Raw genomic sequence first — 27019 nt, forward strand, 5'->3', positions numbered from 1 at the left:
GTGTAGATGTACCACCGTTTTTTAATCCACACATCTGCTGATGGGCACCAAGGCAGATTTCAAATCTTAGCTATTGTAAATTGTGCTCCTATGAACATAGGGGTGCATATATTCTTTCTGATTAGTGTTTCTGATTTCTTCGGATATATTCCTAGAAGTGAGAATACTGAGTCAAATGGGAGTTCCATTTTTAGAGGAAACTCCATACTCTTATCCACAGTGGCTGCACCAGTCTATATTCCATTCCCACCAGCAGTATACTAAGATTCCTTTTTTTCCACATCCTTGTCAGCATTTGTCATTTGTTGATTTGTTGATGGTAGCCATTCTGACAGGTGTGAGATAATACATCATCGTCGTTTTGATTTGCATCCCTTGGTTGATTAGTTACTTTGAGCATTTTTTCAAATGCCCCTTGGCCTTCTTTATGTATACTTTTGAAAAGTGTATATTTAGGTCCTTTGCTCATTTTTTATTGTATTGTTTATCTTCCTTTAGTTAAGTTGTATGAATTTCCTATAAATTTTGGAGATTAAACGCTTATCAGATGTAACACTTGCAAATATATTCTCCCATGTAGTGGGCTCTCTTTTTTGTTGTGGGTGGCTTCTTTTGCTGTGCAGAGCTTTTTATTTTGATGTAGCTCAATTTGTTTATTTTCTCCTTAGTTTCCATTGTCCTAGGAGATGTATCAGTAAACATATTGCTAAAAGATATGTCTGATATTTTGCTGCCGAAGGATTCTTCTAACTTTTCAATGGTTTCCTGTCTTACATTAGTCTTTTATCCGTTTTGAGTTTATATTTGTGTATGGTTTAAGTTGGTTGTCTAGTTTCATTTTTTCATGTATCCGTCCAATTTTCCCAACACCATTTATTAAAGAGACTGTCTTGCTTCCATTGTATGTTTTTGCTCCTATGTCAAATATTAATTGAGCATAATGGTGTGGGTCAATTTCTGGGTTCTCTGTTCTGTTCCATTAGTTTACATGTTTGTTCTTGTGCCAGTAGCAGGAAATTTTGAGAACAGTGGCTTTATAATATAACTTGATATCTGTTATTTCGAACCCTCCAACTTTGCTCTTCTTTCTCAGAATTACTGTGGCTATTCAGGGTTTCTTTTTACTCCATATAAATTTTTGTTTTAGGTCTTTGAAATATGGCATTGGTATTTTAATGAGGATTACTTTGGGTAGTATGGACATTTTAATGATGATGATTCTACCAATCCATGAATATGGTATATTCCTACACTTGTTTATATCTTCCTCTATCCATTTTTTCAATGTCCTGCAGTTTTCTGACTACAGGTCTTTTACCTCCTTAGTTAAATTTATCCCTAGGTATCTTCATTTTTGTTGTTGTTTCAATAGTAAATGGGATTTTTTAAAGTTTCTCTTTCTGTGAGTTTATTATTGCAGTAGAAATCTGCCATATATTTCTGGGTGTTCATTTTGTATCCTGCTATGTTGCTGAATTCATTTATTAAATCTAATAGTTTTTTTTAATGGAGTCTTTAGGGCCTGGAGTTTGACATGCTTGCTTTAGGGTTTTCTACGTATAATATCATGGTATCTGAGAATAATGACAGTTTTACTTCTTTTCCAATTTGGATACCTTTTATTTCTGCTTCTGTCTGATCTCTATGGTTAGTACTTCTAATACTATGTCAAACAGATTTGGTGAAAATGGGCATCCCGTCTTGTTCCTGTTTTTAGGAGAATGGTATTAGTATTTGTCCATTGAGTATGTTGATGTCTATATGTTTGTCATATAAGGCTGTGTCATGTTTAGGTCTGACCCATCTTTCCCAGTTTGCTTAGAGTTTTTATCAAAAAAGAGTGTTGGATTTTCTCAAATACTTTTTCTGCATTAATTGATTTGATCATATTTCAATTTGTTTATGTTCTTCTGTTTGTATAATATTTATTGATTTGCGAATATTGTACCAGCCTTGCATCCCAGAATAACTCCCATTTGGTCATGGTGTATGATCTTTTTAATGTAATTTTGGATGTGATTGACTAATATTTTGTTGAGGATTTTAGCATCTATGTATATCAGGAATATTGGCCTGTAATTCTCTTTCTTTGTAGTATCTTTATCTGGTTTTGCAATTAGGGTAATGCTGATTTCATAGAAAGAGCTTGAAAGTGTTCCTTCCTCTTGAATTTTTGGAATAGTCTGAGGAGGATAGGTGTTAGTTCTTTGAATGTTTGGTAAAACTCCCCTGTGAAGCTGTCCAGACCAGGACTTTTGTTTGCTGTAAGTTGTTTGATTACATCTTCAATTTCATTGGTAGTTATTGGCCTATTCAGGCTTTCTGATTCTTCTTGATTGAATTTTGGAAGATTGCATTTTTGTAGGAATATGTCCATTTCTTTATTTTGTCAAGTTTGTTGGAATAGTTACTCATAATATATTTTTTTTTACAATCCTTTGTATTTCTGTGGGGTCAGTTGTAATTTCACCTTTCATTTCTAATTTTGTTTATTTGAGCCCTCTCTCTTTTTTTCTTGGTGAGCCTGGCTAGAGGCTCATCAATCTTGTTTATCCTTTCAAAGAACCAGCTCTTGGTTCTATTGATCTTTTTTTTTTGTCTCTATGTCATTCATTTCTGCTCTGATCTTTATTACTTCCTTCCTTATACTTACTCTGGGTTTTTCATGTTTCTCTCATTCTAGTTCTTTAAGTTGTAGGGTTACATAACTTATTCCCATTTTTTTTTTTGAGGTAGGCCTATAGTGCTATAAACTTACCTCCCAGGACTGCTTTCACTGTCACATAGATTTTGTATTGTTGTGTTTACATTTTCATTTGTTTCCAAGATGTTTTTTTTTAAATTTCTTCTTTGATCTCTTTGGTAGCCCATTCATTGTTTAATAGCATGGTATTTTGCCTCCACGTGTTTGAATCTTTTTAATTGTTTTCATTGTAGTTGATTTCTAATTTTATACCACTGTGATATCTGAAAAGATGCTTGATATAATATCAATCTTCTTGAATTTGTAGAGACTTAACTTGTATTCTAATATGTGGTCTATCTTTGAAAATGTTCCATTTTCACTTGAGAAGAATGTATATTTCCTAATTTTGGGGTCAAATGTTCTGAAGATGTCAATTAACTCCATCTGATCTAGTGAGTCATTTATGATTGCTGTTTCTTTACTGATTTTTTTGTCTAGAGGATTTATCCAGTGATGTCAATGGGCTATTAAAGTCCCCTACTATGATTTTATTGCTGTTTATGTCCCCTTTTATATCTTCCAGAAAATTTTTATGTATTTGTGTGCTCCTGTATTGGGTGCATATATGTTTTCCAGAATTATATCCTTTTGTTGAATCAATACCTTAGTATTCTGAGGTGGCCTTCTTTATCTCTTGTTATGGCCTTCACTTTGAGGTCAATTTTGTTAGATATAAGTATTGCTACCCTAACTTTTTTTTTTTTCATTTCCATTTGCCTGAGAAATGTTTTCCATCCCTTCACTTTCAGTCTGTGTGAGTCCTTTGTTCTCAGGTTGGTCTCTTGTAGAGAGCATATATATGGATCATGTTTTCTTATCCATTCAGCCACCCTATGTCTTTTGATCAGAGCATTTAATCCACTTACATTTAAGATTACTATTGATAGGTACTTGTTTGTTGCCATTTTCATTCTTTATGCCTGTGTTCCGATCTCCCTTTATATCTCTCCTTTTTACAACAGTCCCTTTAACATTTCCTGAATTGCTGGCTTGGTGGTAAAAATACCTCAGCCCCCCCCCTCTTTTTTTTTGGTCTGTAATACTCCTTCAATTTTGAATGACAGCCTTGCTGGATTGAATATTCTTGGATTCATTTTCTTGCTTTGCATCACTTTGTATACTTTATTCCATTACCTTCTGGCCTGATATGTTTCTGTTGAGAAATCCGTTGATAGTCTAATGGTAGATCTCTTGTAGGTGACATTCTGTCTCTCTCTGGCAGCCTTTAATATTCTTACTTTGTCGCTGACGTTTGCAAGTTTAATTATGATGTGTCTTTGTGTCGGTCTTTTGGGTTCATCTTATTTGGGGCTGTCTGTGCTTCTTTTTTAAAAAATATATTTTATTGATTTTTTACAGAGAGGAAGGGAGAAGGATAGAGAGTTAGGAACATCGATGAGAGAGAAACATCCATCAGCTGCCTCCTGCACACCACCCACTGGGGATGTGCCCGCAACCGAGGTACATGCCCTTGACCAGAATCGCACCCAGGACCTTCCAGTCCGCAGGCTGACGCTCTATCCACTGAGCCAAACTATGTAGGGCCTGTCTGTGCTTCTTGGACTTGTGTTACATTTTTCTTCTCCAAGTTTGGGAAGTTTTCTGTCATTATTTCTTCAAATAGGTTTTCTATTCTTTGCTCAGCTTCCCTTCCTCTGACATCCATATTATGTGGATGTTGTTTCATTTAGTGTTTCCAAGCACTCTCTTAGACTCTCTTACTGCTTTTTAATTTTTTTTCCAGTTGCTGCTCTGAGTGGATGTTTTTTCATACTTGTCTTCTAACTTGTTGATTTGGTCCTCAGCTTCTTCTAGTCTACTGTTGAAACCTTTCATTGTGTTCTTTATTGCATGTATGTCATTCTTCATTTCCTCTCTTGATTCTTACACATGTTGGTGAATTTCTCATCCTGCCATTTGAGCATCCTTGTAACCATTACTCTGAATTCTTTCTCTGACAAATTGCTTACCTCTATTTTATTTAGTTCCTTTTGTGATAATTCCTCATTTTCTTTAATTTGGAGATTGTTTCTTTCTCTCACATTTTTGCTGTTTCTTTGTAATTGTTTCTATGTATTAGATCAAATTACTATGCCACTCAGATTTTTTGAATTGTTCTTATGTAGTGGATATTTTGTGGGTTCTAGTGTCACAGTGTCTCAGTCTCCTGCTCTAGGAGTTCTAGGGAGAACCCCTACTTGAAATATTTGGGTTCTCCTTCTATAGTTGGGTTTTGAATGTTAGTGTCCCATTTGTGGATGGAGTAGTCTCTCAGGGTGTCTGATTATGTGGGTCACTTCCTACCATGTCGTGCCAACCATTGTGGAGGCACTGACTGAACAGCACAAAATACAACACAAAAAACATGACACAGAAGGAACAGAACACGAATGTACACAAGAGTCCTATAATCCCAATAAAAGTAACCACCAGAGAAAAGTGAATTAGGGAAGAGAAAGGAGAACAAGAATGATAGTGAGAAAAAAAGAAAGAAAAAAAATTATGGGGAGAAAACACAACAACAACCAAAAACATATAAACCAAGAAGTCAAAAAAAAAAAAAAACACCCAGAAAAAAGGGAGGGGGGTGCAGCATCTGTAGAAGCAGAGCTTAAATAGAGAAAATAAGGTTGAGGAATTGGATAAATAGGGGAAGGATCATGGTTTGGAATAGAAGAGGGAGAAAAGAAATGAGATGACAAGAAGAAAAAAATAAAAATAAATTAGCCCTAGCTGGTTTGGCTCAATGGATAGAGCATCAGCCTGCGGAATGAAGGGTCCCAGGTTCGATTCTGGTCAAGGGCACATGCCTGGGTTGCAGGCTTGATCCTCAGTTGGGGGCATGCAGAAGGCAGCCAATCAATGATTCTCTCTCATCATTGATGTTTCTCTCTCTCTCTCCCTCTCCGAAATCAATAAAAATGTATTTAAAACATAAAAATTAGAAAGTATTTTCTTCTTTTCTTTTTTTTAATAGAATAGAGGAGAAAGCAGGTAGGTCTAAATTTAGGAAGTGAAACAAGTTAAAAATTATGAGAAGAAAAGAGCAGTAGAAGAGAGAAAAAAATGAGTAGTGAAGAGAAAAGAAAGATACGTGAAAATGGAGTAGGAGCAGGGAAGAAGAAATTAGATATATGAATAAATCAAGAGAGACTAGAATAATAACACAACAATAAAGCAGATAAAGAAGATAATTTTTTTTAAAAGTTGAAAAAAGAAAGGAAATATAAAACTTAAAATGGAGAAAGTAGAAGAAAAACGAGAGGAAATAAAGAGAAGTGAGGAAGAAAAAGGTGCAAAAAAAGTAAAAAAAAATGAAAAAAATAATAATTTAAAATAATAAAAATAAAAAAAGTGAAGTGTCATTTCCTTCAGCCTAGTTTTAATGCCCTATATGAGCAGGCTTAATACCCCACTCTTCTGTTCTGTCTGCTAATTCTAGGATTTCTGTTAGGTACTTAGGTACTGTCCACTCTCAGCCACTGTCTTCTGGGTTTCAGCACCCTGCTTGAAGCTCCAACGGATCCACAGGTCCTCTCTTTGTGTCTGTCTCCACAGGCCTTGGCTGCAAGCAGGTGGGGCCAATCTGCCCTCTTTGCCTGTCTGCTAGCTGTCATTCTTAATCATTCAAGCCTCTGGGGTTGATGCTGTTTTGCTTTCAGGGAGTAAAATGAGTTGTTGTTGTTTTTTTTTCCTGACTGAGAGCTTCTCCTTCATGAGTGTCCCAAAATATTACTCTGCCCTTGGTTGGTCAGAGATCCTCGTGTGGAGACCAATGGGGCTAGCTGGCAACCTGGAGTTTTTATCAGTCTGGTTCCCAGAATAGTGGGTCAGACCAGCCCCTCTTCCAATCCAGTCACTGAGGGCTCTTTGGGCCTATTCAGACTTGTAAACTTGGCCTCTGACTTTGTTTCCTTTGTATAGCTCAAAATGCAGGCAGGGTGTGGCAGGCTGTATTACCTGCCTTAGGGCCACTGGGAGGGGCTAGCTAGCTCTTCTGGAGAGAAATGGCAGCTTAGGTTTGGAAGCTTAAGAATGTCCCAATGCAGGAGTTCTGGCCACGTCTCCCTGCCCTGCTTCCCTCCCCAGCCTCTCCTCAGGCACCTCGAGTCTGTGTCTCTCTCTCCCTGAGCTGAAGCCTTGGGTGAGTGTTTGCAATTCAAAAGTCCCATGTTCTGGGTTTAGCGGGGGAAAAAAAGCAAAGACAAAACCAAACCAAACCAAAACAACCACAAAACTGCGTGTTTCTCTCCCCCCAGCTCCTGCTGTTCTGGCCGCCTTTCGGCTTGCCTTTAGGCTGCCTTTCATGGTGCAGGCTTTCATGGCTGTGGTCTTAGGTCCAGATTCCCCGGGTGCCAGCAGCCCTGTGGCTTTTCCGTTCCACAGTTGGATGTTACACCTGTTGCCAAGGTACAGGGCTTTGGTGCAATGCAGCTTTCTCCTTACCCTCTTGGCCCTCTGGTTGTCTGTCCCTCTCAAGCCCAGATGCCCATTCCCACTGTTTTCCAGGTGTCCACTGCCCTTCCTTGTTGTAAATTGTCTCCTAAGCTGTGTCTAATTTGTTAATTCCGGGTAGATGTTCTCCGATTTAGTTGCTTTTCCAGTCTGGCTCTGGGACAAGGTGCATGACACATCTGCCTACTTGGCCACCATTTTCTCTATCCACTTTCAATATTTCTCACCACTGCCTTCTGGCCTGCAAAGTTTCTGTTGAGAAATCAGCTGACAGTTATATGGGTGCTCCCTTGTAGGTAATTCTCTTGCTGCTTTTAAGATTATCTCTTTGTCTTTAACTTTTGGCATTTTAATTATGATGTGTCTTGATGTGGGCCTCTTAGGTTCATCTTATTTGGGACTCTGTGCTTCCTGGACTTGTAAATCTATTTCTTTCAGCAGGTAGGGGAAGCTTTCTGTCATTATTTCTATTTGGGTTTTTATTTGGCCTAAGATGCAGGCTGTGAAAAATTTCCCCAAAAGGAAAGGGCCAGTACATTGCTAATCAATACAAAGGCAAAGAAAAAAAAAAAGCTGCTCTTCCTTTTAAAGCTTTAGACAAAGAAGAGAGGGTTGTTTTTTTTTTGAGCAGTTGCTGTTGCTAGGTGAAATTGAGAAGACATCAGAGGGGTTGTTTTTGTTAGTTCTTCAGGAGACAATCCAGGCAGTTGTCTTAGGGAGGTGTCTTATCAGTATTTTTCCAAAGTGTGTAAAACATCTTAGAGCAAAAGTTATGAAGAGTTCAAAAGCAGCCTATTTGAAGGGGATAGAAGAAGGGAACTTTTTACTAATTATCCTTGAGTTGTAAAACCAGCAGGTAGGAGGGATATGTATGTAAGAATGTACCCTTGACAGTAGCTTATCTTGTCCCTAAACTGAGGGGTTGTTTGAACCAGAGGAGCTAACAATCTTGGGTTTAATCATCATGTGCTTCTCATAAATTGTGGAAGGCTACAGCGAAGAAAAAGAAAGGCCTTTTCTATATCTTGATCTCTCTCTTCTCCTTCCGCCCCCCCCCACCCCCCATGATGTGAAAGTTGGTAAGCTTGAAATTGTCCAAGAAGCTCCTTACACTATCTTCATATTTTTGGATTCTTTTTTTCTTTTTGCTCTTCTGCCTGGGTGTTTTTTGCTTCCTCATATTCCACATCGCTGATTTGATTCTCAGTGTCTTCTACTCTACTGTTGGTTCCCTGTAAATTATTCTTCATTTCAGTTAGTGTATCCTTCCTTCATTTCTAAGTGGTCCTTTGATGTTTTCACTAAGATCCTTGAAATTATCATTAAGATCCTTGAAGCTCTCATTAAGTTCCTTGAGCATCCTTATAACCATTGTTTTAAACTCTTTATCTAGTAGTTTTCTTGCTTCAATTTAATTTAGTTCTTTTTCTGGAAATTTCTGTTCTTTCAATTGTGACATGTGTCTTTGTCTATACATTTTGGCTGCTTCCCTGTGTTTGTTTCTATGTATTAGGTAGAGCTGCTATGTCTCCTGGAATTGGTATAGTGGCCTTGTATAATAGGTGTCCTGTAGGGCCCAGTAGCTCAGCCTCCCCAGTCACCTGAACTGGGCACTCTAGGTGGGCCCCTATGTAGGCTGTGTGCACAGTCTTGTAGTTGAGCCTTGGTTGCTGTTGGCATCACTGGGAGGAGTTGACCTCCAGGCCAATTGGCTGTGAGAACCAGCTGTGACCACAGAAGAAGAGCTGCTGTGAAGTAGACATCCTATGGAATAGGATTTGCTTCAGTGGGGCTTTGGTGCTCACCAAGTCTGCCCCTTGAGTATTTCACTTGTGGTATTGTAGAGTTGTAATATGGCATGGTCTGAATCTGTCAACCAGGTGTACTGACTCTGGGGACTCTTGGGAGGTGCAAAGACAGTCACTGCCTGTGCCTGCCTGGGGTCACCTGGCACAAGCTACAGAGCAATTTGCAGATGCCTGCTAGTTGTGTTGGGCTAGGAAGTGCCAAGGAGAGGCCAAACTCTGAACCAAGGCAGGCTGCTGTTAGAGCTGGGCATGAGACACACTGAGTCCATCTGTTACTTGTTTGAAAGATTTTAAGAAAATGTTAAGCCTGATCCAGAATAAGCCATTCGTATGGAAAAGCCACTGTAAACAACTTGGGTGTGGCTGCAAATTGGGTGGGTGTCCCAAATTGCTTCTATTTCTTATATATTTAAGGCCCGTCACCAATGTCGAGGTGCGGGGGGTTCCCATATAGGTGATGCTCCTAAGTGGGACATGCACAGGTGGTCTGGACCATCTGCTTGAGGCTTGTGCCAATACCTTCTGGTCAGACACTTTCACAGAGACAGCACTGAGATCTGAGCCGAGCCGGAGAAATTACACACAGACAAACAGGTTAGATGCAAGCACACAGGGTGTTTATTTACCAGTTCCTGATAGGTCTCAGATGCTGAGAAGGATCCACCCGGTGATGCTTGCTGATACACACAAGGGGGTAGACGGTTGGCTGCTGGCTCTTTCATCGATCGACAGTTAATTGGGCAGAGTTTCGTGCTGGGAACCGAGACATGAGCACACACAGGTCCTCACGCTCTGGCAACAGGAGAGCTATGAGCTGCTGGGTCGATCAGACTGTCTGATTATATATCCCTCTGTAGATGTGGTCTTCGTTGGTGTGTGTGTTATCAGGGGCTGTCATATGTGGATCCACCCAGGGTCTGCTAATCTATGGGTGTGTACAGGCTTTGGGCGTTCCCATCAGATAGGTTGTTTACCAGTACTAGTGGGGTTACAAGGGTGCATTCTTGGGTCTCACACAGTATTCCTATATCTAACATTAGGTACTATAATAATTACTATAACAGTCCACACAGGGTTACATGCTTTAAGTCTTACATTCTAAGGTCCTAACATTAAGTACCATAATGATTACTATAACAGTGGGGTCTCAGGGAATCACCAGGGTGAGGTGAACAGTGTGGGCCAGGTTAATGGATACTCAGATATGGCACCTTACAGTCAGCTCTGTGGTGGGGGAAGTCTCAGCATAGGAACAATGACATCTATGAGCACTTTTTCTAGGAGAAAGCTGCCCCTAAGTTCTTCCCCTGATGCCTTCAATTTAGTTCCTCCTCATATGCCTCTGAAATTTTTCAATCTGCTTCTCCTGCACTGGAGCTCAGAGGTAGTGAGTCTGAGTAAGTCCCTGTACCGGTCCTTTAAGAGTAATTACCTGGGACTCCAGCAGCCTCCATGTCTCCCAGCCACAATTCCTGCTGGTTTTTACAGCCCAAGGTTATGGGAACCTCTCTTCCCAGCATTGGAACCCTGGGCTGAGGAACCTGGTGTGGGACTGGGACACCTTCCTCCTCATGGGAGGCCTCTACAGTCAAGACATCCTTCCTGATTTAAAAGTCTGCCACATATGGATGTCGGACCAGCTGTTTCTGTGCCTCTGTCCTTCCTACCTTTCTCAGTGTGCTTTCTTATTTAATTATCTAGTTGTAGGACTTCCATTCAGCCAGATTTCAGGTGGTTCTGAATGGTAGTTGTCCTGTATTTTAGTTTTAATTTTGATGGGGTTGTGGAAGGATGCAGGTACCACGTTTACCTATGCCACCATCTTGGTTCATATATCTCTAGGGCAGTGGTTCTCAATCTGTGGGTCGCAACCCCTTTGGGGGTTGAACGACCCTTTCATAGGGGTCGCCTAAGACCATCAGAAAACACATATATAATTACATATTGTTTTTGTGATTAATCACTATGCTTTAATTATGTTCAATTTGTAACAATAAAATTGGGGGTCGCCACAACATGAGGAACTGTATTAAAGGTTTGCAGCATTAGGAAGGTTGAGAACCACTGCTCTAGGGTATTTCTAACCTACAAAAATTAAACTGCACCTATCTTGTGTGACTCTGAAAGGCAGATAATAAAAATTGAAGGGAATCAGTTTCTGGCTAAATATAAGGAAGAATTGTGCCTTTTAAACAATAAAACATATTTCAAAATATATTAGAAAGCTTAGTATTCAAACAGTATGGTATTGTCATAATAATAGACACACAAATCAGTGGAAGATAATGCAGAGCCCAGAAATAGACCCACACATATATGGTTAATTAATTTATACAATGGAAGCAAGAATATACAATGGGGAAAGGACTGTCTTAAATAAATGGTGTTGAGAAAACTGGACAGCTACATGCAAAAGACTGAAACTGGACTACTTATCTTAGACCATATTACAAAATTAACTCAAAATGTATTAAAGATTTCAATGTAAGACCTGAAACCATAAAACTCCTAGAAGAAAAAATAGAAGATAAGCTCTTTGACATTGATCTTGGCAATGCTTTTTTTGGACCTGACTCCAAAAACAAGAGAAACAAAAGCAAGAAATATGACTTTTCTTTCTCTCACTGACTTATTTCACTTAGCATGATACTCTTCAGGAAAGACAAGTATTACATGATTTCACTCATATGTGGAATATAAAGAACAAAATAGATCCAGAGGCATAAAAGAATGGAACAGATTGACTAATTTCAGAGGGAAGATGAAGGTGGAGATGGGTGGGGAGAGATTAATCAAAGAACTTATATGCATGTATGCATAACCCATGGACACAGACAATAGTGTGGTGAAGGCCCAGGGGGACAGGAGCAGGGTTGAGGGGTTCAATGGGGAAAAAAGAGGACATCTAATACTTTCAACAATATAGATACATTTAAGAAAATAAATAAATAAATATGGCAACACCAAACAAAAAAGCTTCCGCACAATTAAGCAAATAATCAACAAAGTGAAAAGACAATCTATTGGCCTGGCTGGTGTGGCTCAGTTGGTTGAGCATTATCCCTTGCACCTGGAGGTTGCTGGTTCGATTCCTGGTCAGGGCACATTCCCAGGCTGCAGGCTCAATCTCCAGTGGGGGTGTGCAAGAAGCAGCAGATTGAGGTTTCTCTCACATCCATGTTTCTATCTCTCTCTCCCTCTCCCTTCCTCTCTCTCTAAAACCAATTTAAAAATTTTTTAAAAACAGTCTCCCAAATGGAAGAATATATTTGAAAATCATATATATGATAAAGGGTTAATATAAAAAATATATATAAACTCATGTAACTCAATAAAAACAACATCAAAACAAACAATCCAATTGAAAAATGGGAAGAGGATTTGAAAAGACATTTTTCCAAGGAAGACACACAGATGGCCAACAGGTACATAAAACGATGTTCAGCATCACTAATTGTCAGGGAAATGCAAATCAAAACCACAATGAGAAATTATCTCACAACTGTCAGAATGTCTATTATCAGAAAGATAAGATAACAAATGTTAGCTAGGATGTGGGGAAGATGGAATCCTCGTGAGCTCTTGGAATATAAATTGGTGAAGGCACTATGGAAAACAATATGGAGGTTCCTCAAAAAATTAAGAATAGAACTACCACATGATCCAACAAATCCACTACTAGGTGTTTATCCAAAGAAAATAAAAATACTAATTCAGAAAGATATATTTACACCTATGTTCATTGCAGCATTATTTACAATATCCAAGATATGAAAACCTAAGTGTCCTCAATGGATGAATAAATTTAAAAAGATGTGATATATGAAAATATATAAAAATATGATATAAATATATAGAGCACATGTATATAATATATAATATATGTTATAATATGCTTTATATAAATAATGTGTGTATATATGTATATAGACACACACAATGAAATACTACTCACCCATAAAAAAGATGAAATATTGCTCCCTGTGACAACATGGATGAACCTTGAGGATATTGTGCTAAGTGAAACAAGTCAGTTATATGTGGATATAAACAACAACAAATAAACAAAACTAATAAAATAGTGTATATCAACTTAAAAAAAAACAACAACAAAATTATCAGAGAACATAAACACTATATAAAACTAAACAAAATCCATCATTGTGTCAGTCCTCTTTCCCTCTCCTCCTTATGAGTTATTTAGGACACATTGACATCTAAGTCAAGGTCAGGCAGCCTAACAGTCCCACTGTCTCTTCCCATCTCTCAGTTCTTTGTTCCCTGCACCTAACTAGTGTCAAAATGTTTTGTGGGTCATTGGGAAGTCTGAAGTAAAGGGTGGGGCCAGGCAGGCCTCTGGAATTATCAGTTTAGCTTTTCCAAAGCTGTTCCTGTTCCTTTCAGTGTCCTTTCTTAGCTAGAGAGATACAAGCAGCTGTCACTCACACCTTGGTAAGATGATTCTTTTGAGTTCAAATGGAGCCAAAGGAATCAGTTAGCCAAGTGGATGAATGCTGAGAGGAGCTTTGTGGGAAGGCTTGGGTCAAGGGGGCTAATTCTGAACAAGTGAGCACCTGTTTTCTCCTTGAACAGTAGACAGAATCCATGTGTACTTGTGACTCAGAGCCTTACCTCTCAGGCAGACATTTGGAATCCCCTGCTAGGTATTGCATGCTAAAAAATTCATAAAATCTAATTCTATCACCCTGAAAGTAGGTAGAGAAGATGAGGAGACAGGGGAATAAGGGCATAGGGATTTTGTCAAAAATCCTGTGTGTCTTGGCTAGTTTTTAAAATTCTCTCCCTCTTCCTCTGTCTCTTTCTCCTTCCTCCCATTGCTTGGGAGAAAGAGAGGCAGCAGAAATAACAGGACTCTTCTTTCCATCACTCAAAAAAAATTCATTTCTTTTTATGGCCAAGTAAAATTGCATTTCATATATGTACTACATTGTCTTTGTCCCCTCATCTATTTTTAAAATTTTATAACATGCTCATGTATTTATTTTTATTTTTTTCTGTCAAATAATGACATTTCTCTAGAAACATACTGCTTTAGCAAAATTATTTTTAACTATGTAAAAATGCTGAGCAAAAAATGCAAAATTATCTTTTCTTATGACACTTGAAATGCATGTTTTATTTTTCAATTTATTTTTCAATTATAGTTTACATTCACTATTATTTTGTATTTGTTTCTAATGTATAGCACAGTGGCTAGACCAGTGATGGTGAACCTTTTGAGCTTGGCGTGTCAGCATTTTGAAAAACCCTAACTTAACTCTGGTGCCGTGTCACATATAGAAATTTTTTGATATTTGCAACCATAGTAAAACAAAGACTTATATTTTCGATATTTATTTTATATACTTAAATGCCATTTAACAAAGAAAAATCAACCAAAAAAATGAGTTCGCGTGTCACCTCTGACACGCATGTCATAGGTTCACCATTACTGGGTTAGACAGTCGTATACTTTACAAAGAAATCTCCCTGATATTTCCATGTGTCTATTGATGAGCAAAGGGTTGCTTTCATATATTGGCTATTGTAAATAATACTGCAATGAACACAGGGGTACATATATCTTTACAAATTAGTCTTTTAGATTTCCTTGACTATATATCCAGAAGTGGAATTGCTGTGTAATAAGGTAGTTCTATTTTTAAGTTTTGTGAGGAACCTCCATACTGCTTTCCATTATGACTGCACCACCTTACAATCCCACTAATGGTGCACAAGGCTTCTTTTTTCTCCACATCCTTGCCAATAATTATTGTTTGTTGATTTATTTATGATAGCCATTCTGACAGGTATGAAATGATATCTCAATGTGATTTTAATTTGCATTCCTCTAATGATTTGTGACATTGAGCATCTTTTCATATGTCTATTAGCCATCCATATGCCCCCTCTGGAGAAAGAGAGGGCATATTCAGGTTTTCTGCTCATTTTTAAATTGGATTGTTTGTTGTTAGTGTGTGTGTGTGTGTGTGTGTGTGTGTGTTTTGTTTTGGTGTTGAGTTGCATAATTTCTTTATAATTTTTGGATATGAACCCCTTATTGGCTGTATCATTGGCGAATATCTTCTCCCATGAAGTTGCCTATTTATTTTATTGATGGTTTTCATTGCTATAAAAAAACCTTTTTACTTTGATGTAGTCCCATTCATTTATTTTTTTCTTTTGTCTCTCTTGCCTGAGTAAAATAGAATATTACTCAGCAATAAAAAAGAATGAAATCTTACCATTTGTGACATGGATGGACCTCAAAGTTTTTTTAAAAATCTCTATTGTTGAAAGTATTACATATGTTCCTCTTTTTCCCCCCATTGACCTTTTTTGCCCCCCCTACCCTCCACCTAGAAGGTACTATGCTAAGTGAAATACAGCAGACAGAGAAAGACAAATAGCATATGATTTTACTTATATGTGGAATTTTAAAGAACAAAATGAAAGAACAAACAAAATAGGAACAGATTCATAGATAATTAGAAGGTGGCCAGTGGGGCAGGACTGGGCGAGACAGGCCAGACACACCCTGGAGTCAACCTCCTGCAGTCTCTCCCCGGGGTCTGTGGAGTGAGCAGGGTGCCTCTGGCAGGTGGGGTCCCTTAGCCTGGCCTGTGGGGATCGGGCCAAAACCTGCTCTCCAACACCCTCCCAGAGGTCCTGGAGTGTGAGAGGGCACTATGCAAAGTTGCTGTCGTACAGGGTGTGGAATGCAAATGCAAGTGTGCAGTAACCAGATTCAGGGCCGACAGTGCCCCAGCAACAACATAACCCACAACCAAAGGTGGAATCGCGTGGCCTCACAAGGAATTGGGCTCCCTCCTCTCTGGTTTTGGGGTGCATCACCCAAGAACCTCCTCTGCCAAGTCACTGTAGCTCGGTAGCTTCTGCATTGAGCATCTGCCTCCTGGTGGACATTGCTGCATGTCATAGCAACCAGTCAGATGGTTGGATACTTAGCATTTTAGAAAAACAGTGACTTATTTACTTTATAACTAGAATTTGTACCTCTTATCCCTTTCAATTTTTTTACCCATGCCATCATCCCACTTCCCTATGGCAAGCATCAGTTTGTACTCTGTATCTATGACTCTGTTTCTGTTTCCAGCAGCCTTATGTTAAAGTTGGGAATGATGAAGAAATTGGCCAAGGTCACTCAGCTTGCTAATGGAAGAATCTGGAAAGAGCCCAGACTCATGTGTTCCAGTTCTGAATAGCTGTCTCACCAATTTAGAACTGTGATTCTTACAGTCCATAACTAACCTAGTTGGCTGAATTGGGAAAACCCAACTTTCCCTACTGTGTGTTTCCTTTACTCTCACACTACTGTTAGTCTCACAACACTTCTGACATCAGATGTGTGGGTGTTCTTCCCCCACCAAGCAATTCTGTGACACCAGCTGAATGTCCTACAATTTACCACAATCTGACACTATCCACTTGGAAATAGCATCGGATCCCACAGTTTAAGAGCTCAGTCTCATAAGGCAGCTCCCACTTCAGGTGTCAATCACAAGTCTCCAAATTACCCACAACTTCTGTCTGACTGGGCTACACATTGGATTTTCCCATGACCCCCTCCTTAGGTTTGATTAATTTTCTAGAGTGGCTCACAGAAGTCAGGAAAACACTTACTTGCATTTGCCAGTTTATTAAGGGATATGATAAAGGATGCAGATGAACAGCAAGATAGAAAGATACATAGAGAAAGATGAGGGAGGATACCTGTGGAGTTGGGATGTATCACCTTCCCTTCATGTGGATATGTGTTCACCAACTTGGAAGCTCTTTGAGCCCAATATTATTAGGACTTTTATGTAGGGATGATCAATTTTATGTATTTGCAGCCCTATACCCCTCTCTGGAGGATGGGGATTGAGGCTGGAAATTCCAAGCTTCTAATGATGGGTTGGTCTTTTTGTTGAGCAGCCCCCATCTTTGAGCCATCAAAGAGCCCACCCCGAGTTTCCTGATTAAAACAAAAGGCACTCCTGTCACCCAGGAAATTCCAAGGTATTCGGGATCATCAGCTTCATATATGGAACCAGGGTCAGAGACCAAATATTATAACAAAAAAATGTTCCTAGTGCTTTAATCACTTGGGAAATTACAAGGATTTCAGGAGTGTTGTAAATTCACACTGACCTATGTACTTGAGGCAGGTGACTTCTTATGATGGTTAGATGAAGGGCACAGATAATTACTGTAAGAGTGAGTGTTTTATTTTCAATTCAGAGAAAGGCCATTTCTGTTTTCTTAATTACACATTATTTGAGATGATTAAATCCTGAACCCTTTTGTTGGGGCCCCTGTAATTTTAAGAAAATCCTAGCTACTCCTATCAGTTTGAAGTTTTAAAATTGTTTTCAGGAATTGCCTTCCTAGACATGTGAAGCAGAAGCAACACAATCTATCCTCTTAGGGTTCTGAACCTGAGTAGCATCATGAATCTCAGCAGTTTCTCTTCACTAGACAAGCTTCCAGACCAATCTGTAAAGTACTTTTGGGCACATGGTCTCACTTTATCCTCATGACTATTTTGAAATATGATTTTTGTCCCTCTTCTTCATAAAAATTGTGAGATGTAGGAACTGTTGTTATCCCATTTTAAAGATGAGATTGAGGCATCGAGAGGTTAAGACACTTGCACAAGGTCTCAGAGCAGGCAAGGGGCAGAGCTAAGATTTTAACCTATGCAACACTTCCAAAGGCCATGCTCTCAAACATGGAAAGCTACAATGGGAAATTTCTTAAACATGGAAAACCCCAATGGGGTGTTTCTCAAACATGGAAAACTCCAATGGGTATCTTGAACATGATCTATGAGGTTCTTTCCAGTGGCTTTTCTGGAAACCCCTGCCTTTCTAATAGGCCCCAGAAGTGCCTTGATGAGACTAGAAAAGAAACACTTTCCATCACTGTCTAAGATCTGGGGAAACAACCTACTTGGTGAGCACATTCTAGGGCATCTCAGGCCACTTTCCAAGCCTTTCTAATAAATTTTCTGTAAAGTTTCTTGGAGTGTGTCAGAGGTCTTGCCACAGGCTCCAGAAAAAAAGATAATTTCACTGGGGAGGCTCTTGCCATAGCTAAGAGAATGCTGGGGAATGTGACCATAGTTACCAGAGGACAGGGTCCTAGCCTTGGAGTTACACAACTCTTAAATCCAAATCCTAGCTCAATCACTAGCTATATGGCCTTTGTCAATCCATCAATATCTTTGAGCTTGTTTTCCTTGTCTTAAATGTGGATAAAACCAACTACCAAATGGAATTTTAAGGAATAAACAAGATGATATATGTAAAGCCTTATCACAGGGCCCTGGCACATAGTAGTTGGACCAGAAATCTCTCTGGTCTCTGAGAATGAAAGCATGGCATAATACATGGAGCTTCACACAGTTTTGGAGTTTGACAGAATTCTGCTTCACTGGTTCATAGCCATGTCACTTTGGGAATATCTTTTAACTTAGAGTGCCAGTTTACCTTTTCTTTTAAATAAAGAAAACAATACCTATTTCTAAGGGTTGCTATGAGGACTGAATAAGTTATTGCATTAAAATACCTGGCATAGAGTACGCCCTATGTAAGCAGCAACCTCTTGTATTATGAACAAAGTGTCTAGTACATTACAGGCTAGCATCCCATAAATGCAACTTTTCTTCTCTCTTCAGAAGGCAATTCTGGCCAGTCAGATAGTTCAAGTTGTCTGCCATTTGACGACTGCTCAATCTTAATTTTTTTTTCAGATCTAAATAGAAAGCTTCTCAAATACACTTTTTTAAACAACTCTCCTCACTCAATCCTGCAATGCACATAATAATGCACAATTAGCTTACTTCTTTATTGGAATTGTGGTGCTCAGGCTGGCATAAAAATTGCTGTTGGGATCTTTTCCATGATTCTTTGCACATTTAAATAATATTTGTTACCATTCTAGGCTCACTCAATGATGTCACTATTTGAAAATATTTCTATGACTAAAGAAAGTGGGTGGGCATTCTTAAAGTGCTCAGCTCTGTGGAATCTTGAGACAACTTGCCCCAACTTAGTTATTTTTAATTCCAAAAGAAACTGTAGCTAGAGTTAGCTTAAGCAATCAGTGGTGGCTTTCTGGGCTACGAAGTGCCAACCATGATGGTTTACCCAACCAAATTTGAAGGACATAATTAAATAATATGTATATTTGGAATTATTATATAAGAACTAGCCTTCTGAGTCATTTGGGGCCTTCTTGACATGTTTGTGATTCAGGGGAATCATAAAACAATGGTCGGAAATGGGACTGTTGTCACTCTCATGTGGCTGTAAATACATTTAAAACAATGGATCCCATGGCTGTGAAAAGAGTAGGTATTTGGTCCTGAGCTTCCACTGTCTGCCTGAAGCTCTAGAAGACATTCTTAGGAAAGCCAAGAACTCTGAGGAATAAAAATACTTTTGTAACAATATTGTTGTACAAGCAGTGCCTTATTCACTACCTGATATTCATTACACATTACTTGAGATGATTAAACCCATGAGGGTTTATAGCACCCATGAGGCACTCAAGACATACTTATTGAATGAGTTAAGAATCATGTAGACTCAAACAGCCACAAAAAATCCTATTGAAGGAAAAACAATAACTATTAAAATTCAGTCCACTCCTGGTCTTACAGATTGGGTAACTGAAGTTCAAGAGGGGAAGACACTGACTCAAGGTCACAGTGACCTAAGCATACTTGTCCTGTTCTAAGATGAGTATGCCTGCAACTCTAGATGTGCTTATGATAAAGGGACTTAGAATTATGATTGGGAGAAGATACACCTGTCCTAGTGTTTTCAATCAGTGCTTATATGAATTTAAATGTTCCAGAGCTTTAAAGAGTGATACTAGCCCTGCTAGACTTAATTCTCCACCTGTACTCTTTGGGTTCAGCTTGATTTTTTATTTCATATATCCATTCATCCTCTCATTCTCAGGTGTATTTATTTTTCATGAAACATCAACCAAAACCAAATATTATTAATTATTCCCACAATCCTTTGGAAAGGAAATAGGTCTATTACCCCATTCAGCATTGAAAGACAAAGACCCCAACCCTGTTTTTGACATGTCAGTCATATGTTCCTTCATTCCTTAATACTAGAGCCAAGATTGTGCTCAATGAAGAAGAAAAATCTCTGAGATCATGGAAAATGGGGATAATACATGTTGATCCTAAAATTAATTTACCAGAGGAAATCCTGTGACTGTCCTTATTTTACTTGTTTCAAACAAAGGAAAGGGAGTAGGACAAGGAAATTGTGTGAAGGGGAGGTGGGACTGACTCCATATGGAGCCAGGAATAGACATTCTATTGCTAGAGATAGTCATTGTGAGGACCACAGGTTCAAGGGCAGTATTACTCTCAGCCAGAGACACACATTTATATTCGTGGTTCTTTTCCTAGAATTTGGCGTTTCACAGGCTAAAAGAGCCAACTTTCCAGTTATTCCACTCTCATCAAGAGATATGTTTTGAGTCTAAAGAAGGTGAGAACCCTTTTAGAGTTTTATGTAACAGCCACAGAAGCAGGAAAGGAAAGGAAAGATATTGCTGATCTTGGACTACAAGCTACAATTGGTCAGTCCTGGGAGGGGAGAAGGAGAGAGCAGGAGAAAAATTGAAGGCAGATTGCCAAGGGAGAATCAGTGGGCAACAGTTTGTGTTTACAATCCCCAGAAAAAAAAAAGCATTAGACAAGGCTGAAAGAAACCTGGTTAGTCTGCCCTCCAACCCATCATGTTGAGAATTTTTTGTTGTGAATGTAGTAAAGGCCTGTCAGTTAACTCTTACATTTTCTAGGAAGAAGCACAACTCAGATTAGTTTTAAATAGAAATGCTCAAACTACCAAACCATATCCCCACTTTTTATAAGATTTGAGGATCTTGCAGCAACTTTAGAGACAGCAACATTGGAAAGCAGAGTGGAATTCTGCTCTATCACATGACACAGGACTCTGGACTAACACTTTCAAACATGAATTTATTGAGCCCTTACAATGCACCTAGCACTGACTATACTAAAATAAGGATGTAATGTGGGGAGAAACACTGATAAGAGTTTCAGCTGTTACTGAGTTTCTGTTCTTGTAGTGGTTGGTGGAATGTGGAAGTAAGGGAGAATGAGAGTTCAAGTATGATACATGGGTTTCTGACTGAGGTGACTGAAAAGATCACTGAAATTAAGATGAATAGGGGTGAAGGGGAAATGAGTTTTATATTTGAGTGGAGGCACAGTGTAGTGTTTATAAACCTGAGTGCTTGAGTCATATTATCTAGGTTTAATTGCTCACTCTACCAACCTTGGGCACGTTACTTCATCTCTCTGCATCTCAGTTTATTCATCTGTAAAATAGGGCTAACAGAAGTGTATTCCTAGTGGGATGTTATGAAGTTAAATGAGATACTATCTATAAAAAGCACTTAAAAGCAGTTCCTAAGACTTGGTAAGTGCTATATATGCTTGATATTTATTATTATTATTATTATTATTATTATTAGAAATATTGAGTTTGTGATGTTTATGGGACAGAGAAGGCTTTAGAGCTAGACTACCAGAGTTCATAACCCAGCTCTTCCAGTTACTAGCTGAGTGACTTTCTGAAAACTACTTAACATTTTAATTTCCTTATCTGTGTGTAGGGATAAACACAATATCAACCTCATAGGGTGAGGATTAAATGAATTCATTTGCATAAAGTGCTCCAAGCAATGCCTTGCACCTAGTTCAGTTAATTATTATTAGTATTAGTAGCATTGATGTTATTAGTATTATCTTTCAACTAGAGAAGTAAAGCAAGCAGTTGGATATATAGGTAGGGAACCCAGAAATGAGATTCCTGCAAATCATGCAGAACTCTATTATTGTTGTTGGTTGTCTTAAATCCAAAGACAAACAAATAAATGTTACTGAAAATAAAAAAAGCCTACTGTTAGCTTTTGCAATTAAGTTCAACATATAACTCTTAGGCACTGACTTTGTGCCCAGAGTGCAGAGGTGAACCTTATTTCAGTCTTGCCTTTAGTAAACTACCAATCCAAAATACTATTTTGAAATACACACCTTCTGCCACTTGGAGCCTTGGATTTACTTCTCTTCAACAGGGCTCTATTGTGCATACAAGAGGTGAAATATTAAAAATAATCACAAGTAGGGCACAGGATTTACCAACCAGGTCATGCTTTAGTGTAAGCCTGGAATGTTAGATGTCTCTGTTGCATCAGATATTAACCTTTGAGTTGCTGGGTCACGGGGATGACATGGGGGAAGGGTCTATTCATGGGGAGGGACCAGGATAGGTAGTGAGGAGAGGGCTCTTAGAAAGCTAGGGGCAGCAAGTATTTTTAAACTGATGTAGAAATATTTCAACATTCTAACCATTGGGTTCCTGTAATGGTAGTACAGCTAAAATATCAGCCCTGATGTGGGAACTTAATCTCTGTCATTTTCTCCTCTTGTCCAGAAAAACCCAAGATCTACGAGAAGGATACAGATTTGAAGAACATTCAGCCAATACTCCTAGGCAGTGAGAACATCCTTCGCTGTACAGCAAGTGGCCTGCCTGTGCCCTCCTTTATGTGGGCCTGGGAGCCCTGCAGCCAGAAAGATGATCTGTAAGTGACTTGCAGGCCAAAGGACCCTGCATGGTCTAGAGGTTTACTGTTGCAGGCACAAAGGACTGGCAGTCTTAAGAACTTACCAGAAGATTTTCTCTTCCATATGATATCACAGGTGCTGTCAGTGATCTTGGAAGGGGGCCTGGAATCTAAAAGAAGAGGTAGTACTCCAATATCCACCAAACACTAGGTTTTGGCCAATGTCACAGCCTCAAATTAGAGGTTGAAGTAATTATTATGGTTCACAGGCCTGAGAAATTTAGATTGTGATTGAAGATTTAAGTGGAAAAGAAATAGAATAGGGCAGGTTTCCAAATATTTGTCATTGCATGGAAAAAAATCAGTAATGGGGTTAAAAAGTGGACATGTCTCACTGGTTTGAGAACTGTTTACATTATAAACCTGATTGAAATAATAATCCCACAATAGGAAAATCTGTTAGCAAGTAGCATTTTTAGATCACAGCACACTCATTTAGCCTTCTGTGACTCTAGTGTAGAAGGTAGGACAGAGATTCTTCTTCCCCAGTAACAAATGGAGATATGGAGGCTTAGGGAGATAAATGACTCACTTGACACAACACAGAAGTCAAGAGAGATGTCACAAAGGGAGCCAGGCATCCTGACTCTTACCTCTTAAGAGCTTCCATTTATAAAAGCCCTATCATATGCTTGGAACATATTAGATACTTTGATTTTTTGCTCTGTGGCAATAAACTCTATTTCAAAGTGTCTGTTTCAGTCACCTCTGGGACAATGAGTCACCTGTGGCCCCTATAAGAATTAGAAAAAAAATACTGGCCAGGATACCTCAGCTAGTTAGAGTGTTGTCTCGATATGCCAAGGTTGTGGATTTGATCTCCGGTCAGGGCACATAAAATAAGCAACCAATGAACGCACAACTAAGTGAAACAACAAATTGATGTTTCTCTCTATGTATATCTCTCTTCCTCTCTCTCTCTCTAAAAAAAAAATCAATAAATAAATTTTTAAAAATTAGAAAAAATAAAAGGAAAATTTAGAGAAGTGAAGTGATTTCCCCCAAGTCCCAGAATAGTCCGTATTTAAGAAAACTTCATCAATGCTCATCCATCTCCTACCACAAAACCTCCCTACAGGCTTGACATATATGACAAACTCTCTGCTTTGCCATAACTCTGAAAGAGTGGGGAGGGCAGTCCACTCAGGTTTCTGTTGTTGTCTGAAGGATGACATATTAGCTGACCAGGGGAGTTCATCTTATTAACTCACTGCTGCACTGTGCTAAAGGTTGAGTTTTAGGAACATGGTAATGAATTAGGGGGTATCACTAGGGGATATTTAAACTCTGAATGGGAATGTCTAGGAAATCCAATTTGGAAGGCCCAGAGCATTAAGATGTGGCCTTGGTTTTAAGGGAAATTAAGGGGATCTAGTTATCAGACCAAGGCCTAGATCTTCAAATAGAAGTGCTGGCAGTCTATGTCTCACAGGTACTTTTCAGCCAGCTCTTATAAGCAAGCTCCACTCAGTTGCTTCCTGCCTACACATAGGTACTTGGAGAGCATACTTTTCTCTTCTCAGTAGGCACCAGGATAAGATTTTTGGATGGGGAGAATAACAGTGGTCCTAGCCACTTACTTACTTTGGTTCTGCCCTGCTGCCTTTCCTTGCTCTGACATTCTATAATTCCCAAGTGACTTCCATTGTTCTCACTTAGCTGAGATGCAGTAAATCCAGTTACTTTTTTTGTTGTTGCACCTTTCTATTTGGAAAAAAAGAGGAGGATATAGTGAATGCTTCCCCTGATAAAATGCCTTTTCCACCTGGCTAGTGTGTCTCAGTGGTTGAGCATCCACCTATGAACCAGGAGGTCAGGGTTCGATTCCCAGCCAGGGTGTATGCCTAGGTTGCTGGCTCAGTCCCCAGGGTGTACAGGAGGCAGCTGATCAATGATTCTCTCTCATCATTGATGTTTCTATCTCTCCCTTCCTCTCTGAAATCAGTAAAAATATATTTAAAAAAAAGAAAATGCCTTTCCCAAGTGTCTCTCAACAAAGTTTTCATTAAGTAAACATTTATTGAGTACCTCCTCTATTTTAGAAGCCATACTGGTCCATATTTCTCACATTTATATGAAAATTGAATGGAGCAAATAGTAGCCATATCATGAGTTTTCTTAGAGATTCAAATCTTGATTGTACATAAATGACAAAAAGGAGTATAAGAGGGCAGGACCTACTTTGAATAAAAGTAAACGACATATTTTAGAAAACAGACTTTATGAGGAAAAAATACTTAACCTCAGACTTAAACAATAGGAGCCAGCTATGCAGTTATGCAACAGAAATATAATGCATAACCAGTATACCAGTCTACTGGTAGACTGTGTCTACCAGTTTAAGCCACATATGTAACTTTGAATTTTCTAGTAGCTGCATTATACAAAGTAAAAAAGCAAACTTTTAATGATGTATTTAACCCAATATATAAAAAATATTGTCATTTCACAACCAATCAATATAAAATATAAATGAGATATTTTCAGTATTTTATCATATTGTCTTCGAAACTTTGTGTACAGTCTATACTTACAGAACATTTCAAGTGCTTATTAAGATCTCCAAATAAGTCCACAATGTATCTAATATTAGCTCCATTTAACAGTTGTGACAACTGTTAAACTAAGTCTCAGAAAAGGGGAAGTGAGCTATAAGAAGCCACACAAGCTGGCAGTGCTTGAATGGAATTGCAGTTTTGCTGAATATAAGTGTAGTACATTATCATTCCCTGTAGTAATCTGCTTTTCTGGATATCTTGGCTGATCAACAGCTCCCCAGAACTCTCCTAAACCTCTTCTCTTTGCTTAAGGTTCAGAGTAAGAAAATTCATTCAGGAGGAGACATCAGTGAAGGAGAATTTTATAGGGCTTCATATTCTATATCAGCTTAGAAAAGTGGGTATAGATTAATAACAATAATACTTACTCTTATGCTCATGGACTTTTAGCCACACAGGAATCCTTGCTCCTCTGATGTGTCAGGCATGTTGCTAGCTCAGGACCTTTACATTTGTTCTACCCTTCATCTGTAATTGTCTTCCCCAGAAATCTTTGTGACAATCTTTATGACTCATATTTGATTTCTTGTAGGACTCTGTTCAAATGTCACCTCCTTAGATAGGCCTTCCCTGAGTATTTTGTCTTCTAACTTTTTTGTGATATCTTCATAGATTAGAAGACACACTATCTGCAGTACTTGTTATGCTTCATACCCTTTTTCTTGACTAGACTGTAAATGCAATCTCATTCTTTCCCAGGTGTATGGAACGAGGCAAGCGGATCCAGCTTTCTGATGAGACTCTGAAAAATTATCTCCCTATAGGCAACAGGATCCTGTCCATTGAAGAGATGGTAGTGACAAATGGAGAAAAAACAAAGGTATATCCCTGGGAGTTGCTGTAGTAAAAGAGACCTCATAAACTGTAAATGAGTGGGGCTGCTAGTCATACACTTGATGTTAAATTCTAGGAATGCCTGAGACCTAGGGTCTGGTTGAAGACTGTTAATTATTCATACACAGGGGTGGGGGGTTCCTCAGCCCAACCTGCACCCTCTCCAATCTGGGAGCCCTCAGGGGAGCCCTCTCCAATCCGAGAATTTCTGTCTGTCTTTGCAATCATATGAGCGAATTGTCTGAGACCCCCAACCCAGTTTGGTTTGTTGCTCACAGAATAATAGAGGCATTTTTTTTCTTTGCTCCATTGGTGGAAATTTCCTGGAAGTTTCAGGATATCTTCCCTTTAATTTTCCTAGACACTCTGATTTTACTTATGTCTCTCACCTTTGCTTTCCCTCCATCCCCCACCACAACAGTAACTTGGTCCAGGCTCACATTGCTCTAGTGTCTAGGAGATCCGTCTGCCATCAGAACTATGATTCCCAGCATTCCTGATGCTCCCTGCACTCTGGGCTTCCGCTTCCAGTCCTGGGGCTGCCACCAAAACTACTATTCCCAGAATTCCTGGTGCTCCCCACACTGGGAGCGACCAAGAGAGCCACGACCACCCAAGCCTCTAGCTCTCCGCCTGGCAACCAAGGGAGCCACATCCCCCCAAGCTGCCAGCTCTCCTGCTTCTGCTCTCCACCCAGCACCTATGTAGGCAAATTAACCAACCATCTTTGTTGGGTTAATTAGCATATTCACCCTGATTGGCTGGTGAGCGTAACAAAGGGATGGTCAATTTACATATTTCTATTTTGTTACATAGGATAAACTTTAGCTATTATGCTGCTTTCTTTTCTTTTTTGTGATGACTTTTTTTTCTTTTTTTTATTGCTTAAAGTATTACAAAGAGTATTACATATGTCTCCTTTTTTT

The 27019-nt window shown here is 39.0% G+C and overlaps 1 protein-coding gene across 1 annotated transcript in view; it reads left to right on the forward strand.

The window, feature by feature from the left end:
- Window positions 1-27019, forward strand: part of LOC102247542 (vascular endothelial growth factor receptor kdr-like) — a gene marked incomplete at its 5' end in the record, with an annotated part of 251412 nt that overhangs the window by 16247 nt on the left and 208146 nt on the right. The window contains 2 exons of the mRNA XM_014539495.1: window positions 22509-22659; window positions 25959-26079. Of these exons, the coding sequence (XP_014394981.1) occupies window positions 22509-22659; window positions 25959-26079 (272 nt within the window). The remainder of the gene's footprint in view (window positions 1-22508; window positions 22660-25958; window positions 26080-27019) is intronic.

The sequence above is a fragment of the Myotis brandtii genome, unplaced genomic scaffold (genome assembly GCF_000412655.1).
Source record: "Myotis brandtii unplaced genomic scaffold, ASM41265v1 scaffold219, whole genome shotgun sequence".
In the NCBI taxonomy this organism is placed as follows: Eukaryota; Metazoa; Chordata; class Mammalia; order Chiroptera; family Vespertilionidae; genus Myotis; species Myotis brandtii.